Consider the following 17,736-nt stretch of genomic DNA (forward strand, 5'->3'; position numbering starts at 1 on the left):
TCGAGCCCTGGTCCAGAAAGATCCCACATGCCGCAGACAACTAAGCCTGTGGGCGACAACTACTGAGCCTGCGCTCTAGAGCCCGGGAGCCACAACTACTGAAGCCCGTGCGCCTAGAGGCCGTGCTCCGCAACAGGAGACGCCCCCACTCGCCGCAACTAGAGAAAGCCCGTGCGCAGCAACGAAGACCCAATGCAGCCAAAAATAAATTAATTAATTAAATAAATTTGTAAAAAATAATAATAATAACAGAGATAGGGACTTCTCTGGTGGTCCAGTGGTTAAGAGTCTGCACTCCCAATGCAGGGGGCACGGGTTAGATCCCTGGTCAGGGAACTACGATCCCGCATGCCACATCCAACAACAACAACAAAAAAAATCGGAGATAAATACTAAAGATAAGACACCATTTAAAGGAAAGAAAGTATCATACAAGAAACCTGTGATGAGACTGCTCACACAATTAAGACTAAACGTAACAGTTTTTCAGCAGCTAGCACTTAAAGGAAAAGACATTTTACTTTATTTCCTACAACAATGCAACTCCTGTTTCTCCCACCCTGCCACGTGGCTTACATTCTCTCTCTCGTTTCTGATATCAGGTGGACAAATACAACCCCACACACACATATATACGTACACTTACACATATATATGTATATGTATATTACTGCCTGGAACAGCTTCTTGTCTGGAGCCAATTTATTCTGCCAGTTATGATTTACCAACTACAGAGGAGTTGATGAAAATTGCTCATTTAAAACATGACTTGGGCCTGTTCTCAATGCCCCTTTCCCCATTCTTCAAAGTATACACACTTATGTTCTGCACTTAGATGACAAGAAAAAGAACAATGCACACGTACACTCATTATGCGTTGTGATTTATTTCTTCAGTATTTTGCTTTTCCTACTTCTTGAGATTTTACATTAAAAAATCTCATATCTCTGATAATAGAGTCTATCCTACCAATTCTTAGTCATAACTTCCATGATATGCACTAAACTAAATTAAAACAAATAGCTTCAGGAAGTCCCAAGATTGTAAACTGAAGCCTGAGTGGGAGTAAAAGTAGTAGTAGTCTAGAAGCTTTATTAAAGGAAATCAGAACCATTACAACCAGAACAAAGTAGGCAAACCTTTTCTGTAAAGGGCCAGATAGTAAATGTTTTAGTCTTTACGGGCCACACGGTCTCTGCCACATATTATTTTTTTACAACCCTTTAAAAATGTAAAATCATTCTGATTGGTTGGTTATTCCACTCTGAACTGGGCTCACCAGATATAATTAAAGATCTGTATACTCTACCAAAAGTAGGGGAATGAGAAATCCAATCCCTCAAACCAAAAAAATTGGTGGCCAAACTTTCAGACCTCAAGCAGATTTGAGTTTTCCTTCATGAACCTGACCCAAGAGGAAAACACCTCCTGCACATCAATCAGGGTTTTCTCAAAAAATGGCTCACTTGGGCCACCATGAAATGAAATTCAAAGTCTTCAAGTCCCCATCAATTCAGACTTTCACTCACTAGGTAACATCCAAGGATTGATTACTGACACCTGAAGTAAGCCTCCAACATAAAAGCTGGAGACCAATTTAGAAGGAACAGAGGCTGCAAAAAAAAAAAGTTAAAAAAAAAGCTATTTAGAGCCTCAGAAATTAGAGAAGACAATGCATCCATGACAGAAGCACAAAATGCTCTCTACAAAAGAGAATCTTTAAGAGAACAAAAAGAACTCTTGGGAAATCAAAATCTTCACAGCAAAAAATGAAAAATTCAACAGAAGGCTTTGGAAATAAAGTTAAGAAAGCCTCCCATATAAAACAGAGCCAAAAGACTAGGAGGTGAAAAGTAAGAGAAAAAGGGAGTATCAGAGGACTAGTCTAAGAGATTCAAACAAAGAACAGAAGTTTCACAGAGAGAGATACAAAAGGGAGGAGACTAAACCACTGTAATGGACTGAACTGTGTCCCCTCAAAATTTGTATGTTGAAGCCCTAGCCCCCAGTGTGACGGTATTTGGAGATACGGCCTTCAGGAGGTAGTTATGGTTAAATGAGGTCATAAGGGTGGGGCCCTAATCCAACAGGATTGGTATCCTCAAAATAAGAGGAGGAAAGATACAGTTCTCTCCATGGAAGGCCTTGTAAGGACACACTGAGAAGGCAGCTGTCTACAAGCCAAGAAGAGAACTCATCAGAAACCAACCCTGACAGTACCTTGATCTTGGACTTCTATCCTCCAAAACTGTGAGAAAATTAGTATCTGTTCTTTAAACCACACAGTCTACGGTATTTTGTTATGGCAGCCCTAGCAGATTAATCCAACCATCAATGAAAAAAGTCAAGAAAATTTCCCAGAAATGATGAACATAATTTGGTAGATTTGGAGGGCACAATGAATAATATCTAAGGAAACACACAAAAATAGATGTATGCCAAAGTCACACCCTCATGAAATTTACAAAATTCCAGAAAGGCAAAAAACAGGATCAGGAATCAGAATGTCTTCAGAATTCTTAAATGGGCCACAAGCTAGAAAACAATGGAGAGATGCCTTCAGAATTCAGAAGGGAAATTATTTCCAACCTATAACTCCTTACCCAACCAACCAAATCAGTGGGAAGACCAAAAATGAATAAAGGGGTTTTTTATTAACACAGACCTCAACTTTTCACAGTAATCTACTGTGGGATATACCCCATCAAAAGAAGGGGTCAAAACAATAAAAAAAATAAAAAAGAATTACATGATTCACAGGAAATAAGAGAGTTAAGGCAAAGGGAATCACTAGCTTTATGGTAAAGGGAGAAATCCCAGGAAACTACTATGGACCAGCCAGAGAACTAGTTCAATCAGGTTCAAAAACTGGTAGAAAGGGACTTCCCTGGTAGTGCAGTGGTTAAGAATCTGCCTGCCAATGCAGGGGACACGGGTTCGAGCCCTGGTCCGGGAAGATCCCATATGCCACAGAGCAACTAAGCCCGTGCACCACAACTACTGAGCCTGCGCTCTAGAGCCCGCGTGCCACAACTACTGAGTCCACATGCTGCAACTACTGAAGCCCACATACCTAGAGCCAGCGCTCCGCAAAGAGAAGCCGCCACAATGAGAAGCCGCGCACCACAATGAAGAGTAGCCTCCACTTGCTACAAATAGAGAAAGCATGCACACAGCAATGAAGACCCAATGCAGCCAAAACATTGAAAAAATTTAAAAAAAAAAAACACTGGTAGACAAAAACAGAGCAATTCTACTCCCATGTATATATACTCAAAAGAAATGAGGGTGTATGTCCACTAAAAGACTTGTAAGTAAATGTTCATAGCTGCTTTATTCACAACAGCTAAAAAAATTGAAGTATATCAAACATCCACTAATGGTGAATTTTTTTTAAATGTATATATTCATCCAACAAAATACTGCCATCAGTGAAAAAGACCAACTACTGCTGTACCCAACATCATGGGTGAGTCTCACAAACACAATGTTAAGTAAAAGCAGCCATTCACAAAAGTATATACTGTATGGTTCCACTTATATTAAGTTCAAGAACAGGCAAAAGTAACCTATGGTGATATAGGTCAAAATGGTGATTACTTTGCGGGGGGGGGCAGGGGAGATACAGATTTGGGAGGACCCATGAGAGACCCTTCTGGAGCACTAGGAATGTTCTATACCTTGATCTGGGTAATGGGCCTATGTCTACAATTGGAAAAATTCATTAGGGATACACTGAAATTTGGCCACTTTGCAATTTAAAAAAAAATGATACTTTCTCTAAACAAGTTTTTAAAGAAATTAATGGAACTTTCAATTGGATTCCACAACAGGAATTAATCAAAAGGGAAATTTTCTAAGGTCTTATACACAAAGATCTTTATTTCAAAGTTATTTATAGGGCGTCCCTGGTGGCGCAGTGGTTGAGCGTCTGCCTGCTGATGCAGGGAACACGGGTTCGTGCCCCGGTCCTGGAAGATCCCACATGCCGCGGAGCGGCTGCGCCCGTAAGCCATGGCCGCTGAGCCTGCGCGTCCGGAGCCTGTGCTTCGCAATGGGAGAGGCCACAACAGTGAGAGGCCCGCATACCGCAAAAAAAAAAAAAAGTTATTTATAGGAAAACAACTGGAAATAACACTTAATAAATGAGTGTCATGTAAATTCTGGATTTCTCTGCTGTGGGACAGAAATTATTATTCGGTGTCTGTTACTAGCAGCCAAACTTAATACTTATTAACCCAAAAAAGCCATCTGCCAGAGGGAAGAGCATGTTCATAGGCTCCAAGGCAAAAAAGAGCTTGGCTATTCAAGGCCCAAAGAGCAGCCTAAAGGAAAAAGATAATGCCAAGAAATGCAGCTAGAAGCTGGCAAAAGCCAAATCATGGAAGGCTTTGTAGGGCTTTCTAAGAATATGTAAAAAAAAAAAATGTAAAAAAAACATAGAAAAACTAATGTATTTGGGTTGGCCACAAAGTTCATTCGGGTTTTTCCAAACTTTTTGGCCAACCCAAAATCTGACTTCCTAGGGCAGCAAAAATTTGGGGTTGGGGGGCGGGGCGGGGGGGGGAGGTTGTACAGGAAGTATTCTAAATGTTTCTAAAAATAAAAATGTTGCTTAAAAACATATAGTATCTGGAAGTGATCAAGTATTTCCAAAAACCTTTCCAGTGCCTTGTTTAATTAATAAAATGTTTCTACAATATAGCTGGAATACTCAAAAAATACAAAGAACATTAAATTCTTTGTTATATTTATTATTTGACTTGATCTAAATGCAACATGATTTTGAAGCATGCATGTACTGAAAGTTTGGGAAGGCTGATTCATTAAAAAAAGAAAAAATAAAACCTTTTCAATGCACCCGTTTTTTAAAAAATCTCTCCAAGCCATACTCTCACTGCTTTATTCAACTGGTCTGTCTGAACAAAAGCAGAAATTATTCATACCATACTTATCCAATTCAGCACTCCTTAGGTACAATTTCAGGAAAAAAGAACAAGAGAAACAGTGTTTCCACAGTTTATTTTAGCAGATAATTATTTAAACAAATAAGAATAAGCCATTATAAACAACCAAACAATAGAAGAAAAATAGCTTCTAATTTTTCTAATTTGTTTCAGGCCAAAAAAGTAAAGCATACCCTCCAGAGATATTTCACCTGATAGTTTTCTGTGCTGTCTTATACCATTCAACTCTTGCTACGTCAATGTAACAAAAATACCAAGGAAACCCTATGCTGCTGGTATTAACAGAAACTTTAAAGTTAAGAGGGAAAAAAACGTGAAGAACAAATATATAAAAGCTCTCTAACTCCCCAAATGGAACAAATGGTTTACAGAATGTTTTGCTCAATAAGCAGATTGCTCAATAATCTGGTTCTTGACAGATGAACAAAATGAAAAAATAGCAAAATGTAAAAGTGTTACTGTTCTATCAGAAAGAGAAAAAGGGGCTTCCCTGGTGGCACAGTGGTTGAGAGTCCGCCTGCCGATGCAGGGGACACGGGTTCGTGCCCCAGTCCGGGAAGATCCCACATGCGGCGGAGCGGCTGGGCCCGTGAGCCATGGCCGCTGAGCCAGAGCCTGTGCTCCGCAGCGGGAGAGGTCACGGCAGTGAGAGGCCCGCGTACCGCAAAAAAAAAAAAGAGGAAAAGAACATTTAGTTAGGTCAATAAACTTAGTCACCTAATAAGTCATTGTTCACATCTACTTTCAAGGCTCCCAAAGATTCAAGTCTCTTTTATCAAGAGAATCAAACAAACTAAAATCCAACAGTGAAACTTCTAAGAGATTCATTTTTAGTGAGTCAGGACTCAACAGTGGACATGACAGTATTATTTTTGTTAAAGCTGTTAATACATCCAACAAGCTAGGAGTCTCTATGTAGACTTTAAATCACTGTTTCAATGATTCAAACAATGCAAGTCATGAAGGTTCCCCTGCCCTCATACAGAAGTTTTGAATCTATATCAGAAGGCATTAATACACAAAATGCAAAGTAATGTGAAGCAAACAATACAAAATGACATTGCAAGAGATGAAAAGAAGTATAGTTTCATATAGAATACACAATATATTTTTTTTTAATATACACAGCTTGAGTTAGGAAGTCAAGCAGGAAATCAAGGTTTGAGTCTCAGCTCTGCCACCATCACTAGGTGAATTTTAGTGCAGTTAGTCTGTATGGATTACGTTTTCCCTATCTATAAAACAGATGGTTGGATTCCAACGTTCCTACAATATTGTTCCATAGTATTATGATACAAGTCCACATAAGATTAAAAACCAAAGGAATGATAAAACAGTAAGGGCAGTGCGTTCAAAGGAAAGCAACAACACAGAGAACAGAAAGATCTGGAAGGTTGCACTAAAGGACCAAAAATGAAACTGCAACAAAATTTGCCCTCATTTGCCACTTAATTTAAGGAGGAAAATTCCTTTTAAAGAACGCAGGCTATACGTAGGCAAAGTCTCAACAGATACCAAGGTAGAAAAATACAAAGTCTAAATGAGAACAAGAGATTGGGTTGGTTAGGGTGGACAGCTCCTATAGAGAATTAGTGCCATCATTAGAAAAAACAGGCTTTGAGCAGATTGTTAGAAGGCTGGGAGTTCTGAACTATACTCTGTAAATAACAGGGAACTATTGCTGGTTTAACAGTGAGGGCGTTGGAAGCATTATTTTAAGAACAGGCAGAAGGCAGAACATACTGAGTAGGGAGAAAAGACAGGCAGAAAACCCAGTTAAAAGCTAGTGGGAAGGAACAGATATCTGAAAGAAATTTCAGAAAATGGTTGACAAAAATTGGTCAGTGTTAAGTTATGTGGATAGAGGAAGTCAAAGATAAAACCAAGGTTTATGTCTGGGTAATTTAAGGCATGATAAAATCACCAAAACAAAGTCAGCATATGGAATCAGTTTTGAAGGGAAGACTATAAATTCTATCTTTCAAATAAAGTGAGCATCCAAATAGAATTGTTGCCTTATTAAATAATCTTTAAATGTCATTTGTGGCCCTGTCAGCTGTCTTCCTAAAACAGCACAGCAAAGTATTCACGGAGAATTTGTTAAATGCTTAGTTATTTCAAGAGTTTCCTCTAATTCTACTTATTGACCAAACAACTAAATAATCATTTAGTCTTCTGGTGCAGGTAGACAACATTTGGTATTTTTCCATATTATAAACGTGAGTAAATTGTAAAAATTATTAATTAAACTATAAGAGGGAAAAAATGGACTGCAACTGTATTTATCAATTCTTCCTGACATGTGATTTATAACAATAATCACATCAAATCTACCTTGAGTTTTGGCAGGAAAGTTCTCAAAGACTCAAAAGAAAAATGAACGCAGTGGCATAAAGCATCATTCAATATCTAACAAAATGTTTGAAGCTTTATTTACATGGACCTGAAAGCACTGGTAACATCTGGACTAAAGATAATACTTAGAAAAGTAGAGCAAACAATTTAAAATTTAATACATGAACAAGCACAGCTGAGAAATCTTGAACATTCTGCAAACTGTTCACAGATGACAATTTTCCAAAGAAGAAAATCCCAAAGTTTGTGATCAAGATGAAATAAAACTAATATTAATCAACCAATGCATAGTTCTTGAGTTTCTATCAAACTTTGAATGAGATGCCTGTTTAAGAGCCGACCCCATTGACTCTGTGAACTCGCTGAAGGTTGAGACTTTAGGCACAGTGCTTTCCAAGTGCTTAATAAATTGTATAGTTGGTCTTTCATAAATCTACCAAAGTAAGATTTTTAACAATGAATACCTCTTGCAACACTTACCCGTTCTGACCGGACACTGAGTGAGCTTCTTTGCTCACCACCCAAGATGGGGTTAGAAATTTCTCCTTAACCTTATTCTTTCGTAACTCCCATGGTTTATCACCAAATCTAACGGGGTAGAATTATTTTTAGGTGACTAGTTCATTCGTTCGACACTAATTAGGCGTCTATAATGTCAGAGTTCTCAGTCCCGAACAAAATCCAGCTTCCCGAGCTTCTTACGGCAAATTTAACTTTCATGGACACACATAAGAAAGGTTACAAAACAACTACCGAGATACATTTTCTTTTCTTACCGGATATATTACAACTCAAGTCAAAAGCTCACAGCCCAAGCAACTCGCGTACGAATCTACAGCAGGTCCATAAGATTAAAATAACCCAGCTTTCCCGAGGAGGAGGGAAACGGCTGGGGGTGGGAGGAGGGGCGGGAGGCGCATCCCGAAGACGTCCACCCTCCGCACGGGGAACGGCTCCCTCCCCCTCCTCTCGGGCTGGAGGTGAGCGCGCCCCTTTCTCTCCACTACCACGTCCCTACCTTCGCGGCCTCGGACTGCGCCACAACAGCCGACAGGACTTTTGGGGAGAAAAAGAAACGGGGAAGGGCGCGCGCCTCACACTCGATCTCCCAGCTTCGCAGGGGCGGCCGGCCGCGGCGCTCACCCCAACCCGACGTTCCGGGTATGGACCGGGAGGCCGCGGGGCCGCGCCGCCCGGGGCAGTGGCCAGAGGGTCGCGCGGAGCTCCGAGGCAAACGCCCAGGCCCGGCCGAGCGGCCTCCCCGCCCCCTCCGGCTCAGCTCCGGGCCGGCAGACGGCGCCCCGGGGGCTAACTTCACCGGGGAAGAGGAAGCACCGCGGCAAGTAACAGGCTATGTGGATTCCCGGAGCAAGGAAAGGCTGTTCTGTGCGTCTGCCTGCCGGCACAACCGTCTCACCTCCCTTCTGCCGAGCCCGGGTGGCCCCAGCTCACCTGAGGAGGGCACCGGGACGCCGCCGCGGCCGCCGCGATGGCCGTTACGGCACGAGGCCTCCGCTCAGCCGCCGCGTAGCTCTGAAGAGAGGGGCGGGGCGCGCGTGTCGAGAGGGCGGGGCTGCAGCGCCGAATGGTCGCGAGGCCGTGGGCGGATCCGCGCGGGCAGGAAACCCCCTCCCTGCCCAATCCGATAGGCTCAGTCTCCCCTTCCACTGACGCGAAAGCCGCCTGCGCCGCGCTGGGATTGGGCGGGCCCCCTTGTCAATCAAGCGCTGTGCTGGGTGTGGAGCGAGCGGAGGCGGCTCCGCGGAGAGGGAGTGAGAACGCAAGAAGCTCCCTGCTTGACTCTGAGTCTTGTTGCTTTTGTCTCCCCGGCTGTTCTGGCTTATTACTCTGGGCCTTCCTCCTCAGCGCCACAGGAGATTCTACGGCAGAAATGACTGCTTCCCGAGTTCAACCCCGACTGCTCTGGGAGCTTCTTTCTGGTTTCTGCACCAGAAGGTCTTGCCAGCGAAAGGTTCTTAGGGGCGGGGAGCGAAAAAGAAAAAACAAACAAAAAGGCCTGGAAATGGGGACCTGAGAGAAAAATGTAAGACATGTGCTTAATTTGAGCCGCAAACCGAAATAAGCTGAGTCTGAGGGCCTTCAAAGTACCCTGGTTCGTGGGTAGCTTCCCGTCTTGGCTGCGGTAGCTTTGCTGTGAGGGGAACAGTGACCTTGGGTGCCGGGTCTGCCCATTCTTAGCGGCCCAGCCCCAGCCGTCAATAAGTTGGTTCTCTTGAGACCCCCGCTGCAGCCCCCAATCACCTGCCTCGTTTCTTCCCAGACATCTCTGGGGCTCTGCTTAGGTGATGCCCCCTTAGGGAAGCCTGCTGGGGTGCACAGGTATTTTCCCCATCCTGCTGTTGAAAGGGCCTGTCCATACCCCTACCTGATTGTAAACTCAATTAAGTCAGGAACCATGTCAGTATTCAGTTTTTACCCAGTGCCTAGCACATGGTAGATCGTCAGTAAATATTGTTTAAAGCATGAATACATCTTCCATTCCCATTTTAAATCCTGGTCCTGACTGTAAATTCCAAGAGTTTACGCTTTTCTGTATTTAACTTCAAAATTATTCGTTTGGGTCCTGATAGAGGAAAGTGGTTCTCTTGCCAGATATAGGATCACAAGGTCAAGCACAAATCACCCATGGTCCCTTCCTGGCCTCAAGTTGACTGGGGCAAATGGACCACGAAATTCTGGGCAAGTACTCTGTCTATATCCCATAATTAGCATCTAAAGTCAATAATATTAAGTGAATTTTGGATTTATTCTGAGGGTCTAAATACCTGTGTATATTTTATCATGGCTGATGTGGACTGAATTGTGTTCCCTCTCAAAATTCATATGTTGAAGCCCTAACCCCCCAATGTGACTGTATTTGGAGATAGGGCCTTTGAAAGGTAGTTAAGGTTAACTGAGGTGATAAGAGTGGGGCCCTAATCCTGTAGGATTAGTGTCTTTATAAGAAGAGACAGCAGAGAGATTGCTTTCTGTCTTCACAACAAGAAGACACAGTGAGAAGACAGCCATGTGCAAACAAGGAAGAGAGCTCTCAAGAGAAACTAACCATACTGGCACCCAGATGTCAGACTTCTAGTCTCCAAAACTGTGAGAAATTAAATTGTTGTTTAAGCCACAGTCTGTGGCATTTTGTTATAGCAGCCCAAGCTGTCTAATACAATAGTTTTATTTGTTGATACATATTATAAAGTTTATGGATTGAGATATTATTACATTCATTTTTGAAACTATATAAACCATTGTCCAGAGGTTGAAACTATTTCTCCAAAATCACATGGCAAACTGTTAGCTACACCTGGCTCAATTCAATTCTAGTTACATGTGATGGGATTAGGGAGTGTGAATACAAATATAACAGGTAAAATATTCCTTGCCATCAGGTAGCTTATATCACTGCCTTAAGTGGGGAAATTAAACCCAGAAAAAATATGCTGAAGTCATAAGTTTAGATTTTATTTTGTATGGGAATATGTATTTTGAATGGGCCAATGATCTGAACAGACCCTTTGTGAGATTTTGATCCAGATCTATTGACTACTGTGTGCCATCTATTTAAGCAGTAGAAGAAGTAAGGGAGAGAGCTTTTTCATAAAAGGATTTTAGTTCCCTGTAAATATGTGTTTTTCTTTTAATCTTCCTTTAAAAGTTCCCTCATCACCCTTTCTTACCAGGAACTCTTAAAAAAAAAAAGAAAGAGAAACTAAAAAGATATAAGAAAAAGAGAAGGAATTGAAGAAGAAAAATAAGGAAACAGCAATGAGAGAGGAAAGCATTGGGTGGAAGGGTAGATAGACAGAAAGTCATATATTGCAGTATGGTGTACTTAGAAGAATGGAGTCCATGTTCGTAAGGGGTGGGAGTTGTCCCAGAGACCTCCTTTCACACAGTCTGTCTCCCCAACTTCCAAATGTAAACATGCGCTTGGCTGCTTCTTTCTCTCTTTTAAAAGCACAACTCAAACCAAAAATAGGAATCAACCCTGCTTATCCGTTATGAGTGGACTAGGAACTAGCCAGGATCAGGCAACAACATTTAGGTCAAAACTTATGACCTATGGACTAGTAATGGGGCCTCAGATACGGGTAGCTAATCTGTCTAGGATAAAAACATGTAGACAGTTCACTTCATTCATTCCAAAGGAAAGAATCTGGGAAGAAAAGGAAAGGAAAAATGAGCCTCCATGTCTTAAGACCTTTCCCAGGAAACTATGGAGGGCTTATTGTTGGAAATGCTTAAAACTTCCCTGGTGGCACAGTGGTTAAGAATCTGCCTGCGAATGCAGGGGACACAGGTTCGAGCCCTGGTCCAGGAAGATCCCACGTGCCGCGGAGCAACTAAGCCCATGCACCACAACTACTGAGCTTGCGCTCTAGAGCCCACGAGCCACAACTACTGAAGCCCGCATGCCTAGAGCCTGTGCTCCGCAACAGGAGAAGCCACCGCAATGAGAAGCCCACACACCGCAAGGAAGAGTAGCCCGCACTCGCGGCAACTAGAGAAAGCCTGTGCGCAGCAACGAAGGCCCAACGCAGCCAAAAATAAAATTTTAAAAAAAGAGAGAATGATCTGGTTTAGCATCACTGTAAGGACTATTTAGGACAAAAAAAAACCTATCTACTAATCAGTAAGAAGAAAGTAATCACAGGCTTGACTGTGAAGTATAGAAATTAGTGGACCCTGGTAACTAAATTCAGTTTCTATACTGAGTAATGTTAGTGTTTTATGGTAATTAATTCAACAAAAATTGATTGAGTCCACTCTGTGGTAAGCAGTACAATAGATACCAGAGGCCTAAAAATCAGTCCTCAACTTAAAGGAGCTCCATTCAATGTCAGAGAATTAGATTTAAACAGGTACTTATTTGTATAGTAAATACAGCAATAGATATGTACAGGGGGACATTAGTCCACAGGGGAAGGGGTGTGTGTGGTCAAGCTAGTCAGGCAAGCAAGTAGGCAAAGAAGAGAGGATCTTTCCACATAGAGGGGCCTGCGTTAAAAAAAAAAAAAAAAAGGTATTACACAATAGTAGAATATTGCTAGAGCAGAAGATGACTAAAAGTGTAAACAAGAGTGGGTTATGCAAGTTAAGGGCCTTAGACTTTATCCTATAGGCAATGAGAAGCCATCAAAGGGTTTTCTTACAGCACTTTAAACTGTCATTCTGTTGTTTTCTGGCCTCTACTCTTTCTGATAAGAAGCCAGATGTAATTCTTATCATTGTTTTCTTGTGTGTCATATATCTTTTCCTCTGGCTGCTTTTAAGATTTTGTTTCTTTATCTTTGTTTATCAGTAGTTACACTATGTTTCCAGGTGTGATTTTCTTTGTATTTATGATGCTGGGGGTTCACTTATTTCCCTGGATCTGCAGATTGCTGGTTGTTGTATCTTTTTACCCAATTTGGAAGACTTTTGGCCAGTATTTCTTCAAATCTTTTTTTATGCCCCATTCTCTCTCTTCTTCTGTGACTACACTTACACTTATACTAGACTTCTTACCCCTTAGTACAGGTCATTCCAGGCTCTGTTCATTTTTTTTTTTTCAAATCTTTTTGATTCTGTGCTTCAGTTTGGGTAATTTCTATTGAGAGCCAGTAATTCCTGAAAAATCTGAATGTTAACATTTTCCAAAAGCACAAACACCCTAAAAATGACTTTGGGTTCCTTTTGGGGTATCTTTGAAGGCATATTAGGAGAACAGAAATCACAAGATATTACAACAGAGAACATAGTATTGGGTGTTGATGGACTGGAAAAGCAAAAAGGAAACACTGAAGCAGCCCAGATATGATAACTATAGAGAGCAGCTAGAACCCCTAGGAGTAGTGAAAAAGAGGAATCAAGGTTGGATCATCAGGTCTCAGGAGCTCAGAGGAATGACTTGCTGACCTGTAGCTTATACCCCTGGGAGGATGCTGTGCAACTGGTCCTGCTGCTACTGAGAGGGAGATGATGAGGCTGGGTAGCGGGTGGAGGAGTGCCAAAAGAAGCTTAAGGCTGAGATCAATTGCTGCTTCTGGACCAAAGGGCTCTTGCTTATTGCGGGGGTAAAAATGACAGAAACTGCAAGCAAACAGAAAGAAGGAAGTCCTTTATCCTCTCTGTTTTACAGTCTCCCTCTAATGCCCTTTATTGGTGGAACCTAGTGAGACCAGCTGGCATAGGAAAAATGTAGTTTGCAGGGTCTGAGTCATAGCATCACAGAGGAGAGTTATAGATGGGTGTATTTGAAGTTAAGATAGCTCAATAACGATAGCTTAATAAGCAATACCATATCAACATTTGTTTGTGCTAAATTAGTAAAAAATTCCCAAATTAGACCCAAATTATTGTTACTCTATGTGGTTTTACAGACTTTTAAGCTCTTCTGAAAAGAATCTCAGGACACAAAGTTTTCAGTTTTCTGCTGTACTATGATTACTGTTAGTGTCTTTTTCAGGGGTAAGGAGTACCTTTACTGCAGCTCACACATATACTTACTACATAAACAAGGGCAGGTTTGGAAGAGATCTGCATAACTGAGGATGAGTAGACCCTCCCCCCAACATTCTATCTCCCACCATAAGGCACAAAATGGCATAGACTAAGTAGAGCTGGCAGGAATCCAAGCTTTTCCCTACCTCAATTTACTATGCATTGCCTAATGTGGCCTCAGCAAGGGGAAGACCAATTTCTTCTAAGGTAGGACAACCACCACTGCCAGTGAAAAACCAGCTCCTTTCCTTCGTTCCCTCTTTCTTGCCTCAACTCACTCAAGCTACTTTACCAAGCCCAATCACCTCTAGTTTTCTAATGCAAATAGGTGACAAAACAGGGCTTGGTATTCAGCATTTCACCTTATAGATTTTTGAATATCGAAGGATTTTTGTTGAACATTTATAGAACATTGGGCATGAACTTTTTACTAATTTTTGAACTTCAGGACCACAGAATTTCCATCTGAAAGAAGTCATTTCTTCAAGTCTTATGTTCTTTAGTGATAAAAGTTAACATTCTCTACCCTTTTATTATTTATAATAAATAATCATTTTTATAATAAAAATTGCCTTATTATTAACAGCAAAGAGACCAGATTCATGATATTCCACATAATTTAGTATATGTTTTTAATTTATTAGACTAGAATAAATTTTTCCACGTCTGCATATATTAATTATATAGCACTCTGTCAGTTATACAACATATTTCCAGATGAACATTAAAATGTCTGTGTACCTATTAATAACTGAACATTAACAAGATAATAATCAGGAATTCACTTAATGGGAGAGTCTAGTATTTCCTGATAATCCTGCCTTCTTAAATTCCTCCAGTAAAGTTTATAGCCAGCAAGGACAAAAACACTAATCATAATGATTACCCCTCCAAAGACATCATAGACACTAGGAAATATATGTAACACTAGAAGCTGCAACACCATGGCTACCACAATCTCCAGATGTTGCACGGTGCTGACCAAAGCTGGATGGAATTTGTCCAAGGCATAATAAACTCCTAAGAAGGCTGCAGTAGAACAAATGCATATAGCAATGAGATAACTCCAGGTTTCTCCATCTAATGGGATGATGGGTTCTTGAAGAATGAACATAGTAGATACTCCCCAGACTGTCCCAGTCCAACCAAAGGTAAACAGTGCAGTCCACATGCTGATCTTCTCCTTAATGGATCTGTATACTATCATGGAAAGAGCAGTGGTCAGTCCAGCCATCACGGTCATAGTGTACCCAAAGGCTTCTTTCCAGGCATTTAACAAAGAATTATCTTCATCAACAATGTTGGGGATCATGACAAGACAAACACCTAAGATGCTGCAAACAACTGTAGCCGTGTCAACATAAGCCATTTTCTCATCTACAAGTAAAAAAGCCAAAATGGCACTGAAGACTGTGGTTGTGGCTCTCCACATAGTGGTCCCATTGCTGGGAGGAACTATTGAAAATGATGTATAAGCACAGGTGATAGAGATGACATTGCATACACCATAAAAGAAGAGTCGCAATCTGTATCCACTGGGTCCAAAGGGGGCTTCCTGGTAGTAACACACAACTAACACAGATAAGACCTGCAAAACAGAACGGATAAAAATCAGTTCTAGAGATGGAACTTTGGAACGATCAGAAACAAGCCTAGTGATAAGAGCTACACATCCATGAGCCAAAGCAGATCCAAACAGCACTATCCACATTTTTCTGGATTGAAAAATATTTTTTTCTGCAAAACTTTGGAATTGTCCAATCTCATTGGTCATTGGGTCTTCTGTTGGTGGATGTTGAGTATCCATGGTTCCAAAGAAAGTTCTTCCTTTTCTTTTCATTTCACTCAGCAGGCCTTTCTTTGGATTTTCTTCCATAAAATTTCCATAGTCTTCATTGATTTCTTCATATCCATCATCCCCAGGCTGAGGATAATGAGAAGTATATTTCACCATCACCGTGTTTGGGTGTATTTTCACCCGTTTTTTAACTGGATATTTTTTGGAGGGAGAAGTATCCATTTCTTCAGGCAATCAATTCTATTTAAGAGGGGAAAAAAAAGACAAATGTACATATTCATCACTTGAAATATAGTTTTAATTTCTATTATAATCATATGTACCAATTCAATAACAGATAGTAGAGGTTGTAACAGGAGTTTTTTTTAAAAAAGTAATAGGAAGAGATGATCTGGCAATATGCCTTATCAGATGTATGAAGCCCAATGAAATTGTCTACCCTTTTTTCACTCTCATCTTAAGTCTGCCCCTATGTCTCATTCTGATTTTTCTTTGTCTCATTAAGCTGTATTTTCTTTACATCACAAACAACTGATATTTTTCCATTTGTTCATTCCTCCCTCTCTATGCATACAATAAGATAAACACAGAAAAATAAACGACAACATAGATCAAACCTTTCCTTCTCATTGTGTCCATTTGTCTGTATTATAAATTATAATGATTAAGTCCAAATTCTTTTGTATAATCACTTCTGTATGATACCCAAACTAGTCTTACATTACAAATTATAGTGATTTTTTAAAATGTTTATTCTGGCTTCCCATACATTTTCAGATATATGGGATGCACTGAAATTAGAAAATAAATAAAATGGATTTCGTGACATTCATGCATTTTTGCTATATACAGCTTTTCTGATGAGCAACTGGGCAATATGTTTAAGATTTTAACTAAAACTACCCTTTAATTCAGCAATATCACATCTAAGATTTTACCCTAAAGAGATGATCACAAGATGCATTTTACCTTATGTTTTTTTTTAAAAAAAGGAAAAAATAAGAGTACATATTTATGTTTGTTTATATAATATAAAAAGTATAACAAATGAATTATGGAAAGAGACAAAGGAAGCTAATAATCATTGGGGTGGGACAGGAAACAAGAATAGAAGGAAACATTTTTACTGTATACTTTTTACTATATTTTTTGAATCATGATAATTGTTTAAAATTAAATTACAAACTAAAAAGAAAAGTTCATCTGTTATTGAGAAAAAGAGAGCATACAAAAAGGTGGGGAAAATGTATGAATAGGAGAGTTCATTGTAGCTTACCAGAATGACCCTCGATACTATGCTATGCAGCCATTAAAAATGACAATGCGGATCTTTACTGACATAGAAGGATGTCCATGACATATAAAGGATTTGCCATAGTTCTGGCATATAGTAAACTCTCAATGAATATTAATAAATTCAGCTTCCTTTCACCTATAATTAACTCTTTTGAAACACTGGGTGTCTTCTACAATGTTATTCTTTCTTTGAGACCTGTATTTGTTCACTTAGTTCTCTTTAGTTCTTTCCCCTCTCCCCAAGAACAATTTCCTATTTCCTTCCCAATTATTTCTCCCCTCCCCTCTAAAACATAAAAATTTTTAAAAAGGAAACCTTCTTATTTTTTGTCTTCATGACATATTCCCTGTTGCTTGCCAAAAACTCACCAGTTCTAGGATCTTAAACCATGGTCCAGAAATCAAATCCTATTTTGTTCTTTAACACCATCTGGGTAAACCAACTGTTCCTATTTACTCCTTTCTCTTCTAAATGACACCACCTTCAGTTGGAAGAGTCATTTTAAAAAACACCACCTGTGCCTCCAAGCCCTTCAGTTCCTAGCATGGACCCCCCCACTTGCAGTCCTTCATGCATATTGCTATCAGGCTAATCTGGATGTTCTCTTTTTTCAACTTTTATTAGGATATTTCCACTTCAAATCATGACTTTAGCTTCAATAATCACAAACTGAATTAACAGTCTTGGTCTCCCAAATAGATTTTCCTTCCCTAAATTCCTCACTTATGTTTGAAATACCACCATCTTTCTAGTTCCCCAAGCTAGAAACCAAGGAATACTCAATTATCCTTTCTGCCATCACACTCTATTTGGTCATCAATCTT

At 40.3% G+C, this 17,736-nt stretch overlaps 2 protein-coding genes across 6 annotated transcripts in view; both read right to left on the minus strand.

Annotated features, from left to right (window-relative positions):
• NCK1 (NCK adaptor protein 1) overlaps positions 1–8,911 on the minus strand; it is an 82,910-nt gene extending 73,999 nt beyond the window's left edge. Inside the window, exon 1 of one of the 2 annotated variants that reach the window (XM_030873410.2) lies at positions 8,775–8,911. The gene's annotated coding sequence lies outside the window, so the exon portion shown is untranslated. Of the gene's footprint in view, positions 1–8,098; positions 8,194–8,774 lie in introns of those variants that run through there. The other variant, XM_060298574.2, reaches the window with a different exon arrangement.
• Positions 8,912–14,371: 5,460 nt separating this feature from the next.
• The window catches only part of SLC35G2 (solute carrier family 35 member G2), a 32,859-nt gene continuing 29,494 nt past the window's right edge, over positions 14,372–17,736 (minus strand). For 2 of the 4 annotated variants that reach the window (XM_060298576.1, XM_060298577.1), the window contains exon 2: positions 14,372–15,855. In XM_060298576.1, coding sequence (XP_060154559.1) covers positions 14,599–15,837 — 1,239 coding nt within the window. In that variant the 5' untranslated portion in view covers positions 15,838–15,855 and the 3' untranslated portion in view covers positions 14,372–14,598. The remainder of the gene's footprint in view (positions 15,856–17,736) is intronic. The other 2 variants (XM_060298575.1, XM_030873417.2) reach the window with 2 other exon arrangements.

Source organism: Globicephala melas, chromosome 4 (assembly GCF_963455315.2).
Source record: "Globicephala melas chromosome 4, mGloMel1.2, whole genome shotgun sequence".
Taxonomy (NCBI): domain Eukaryota; kingdom Metazoa; phylum Chordata; class Mammalia; order Artiodactyla; family Delphinidae; genus Globicephala; species Globicephala melas.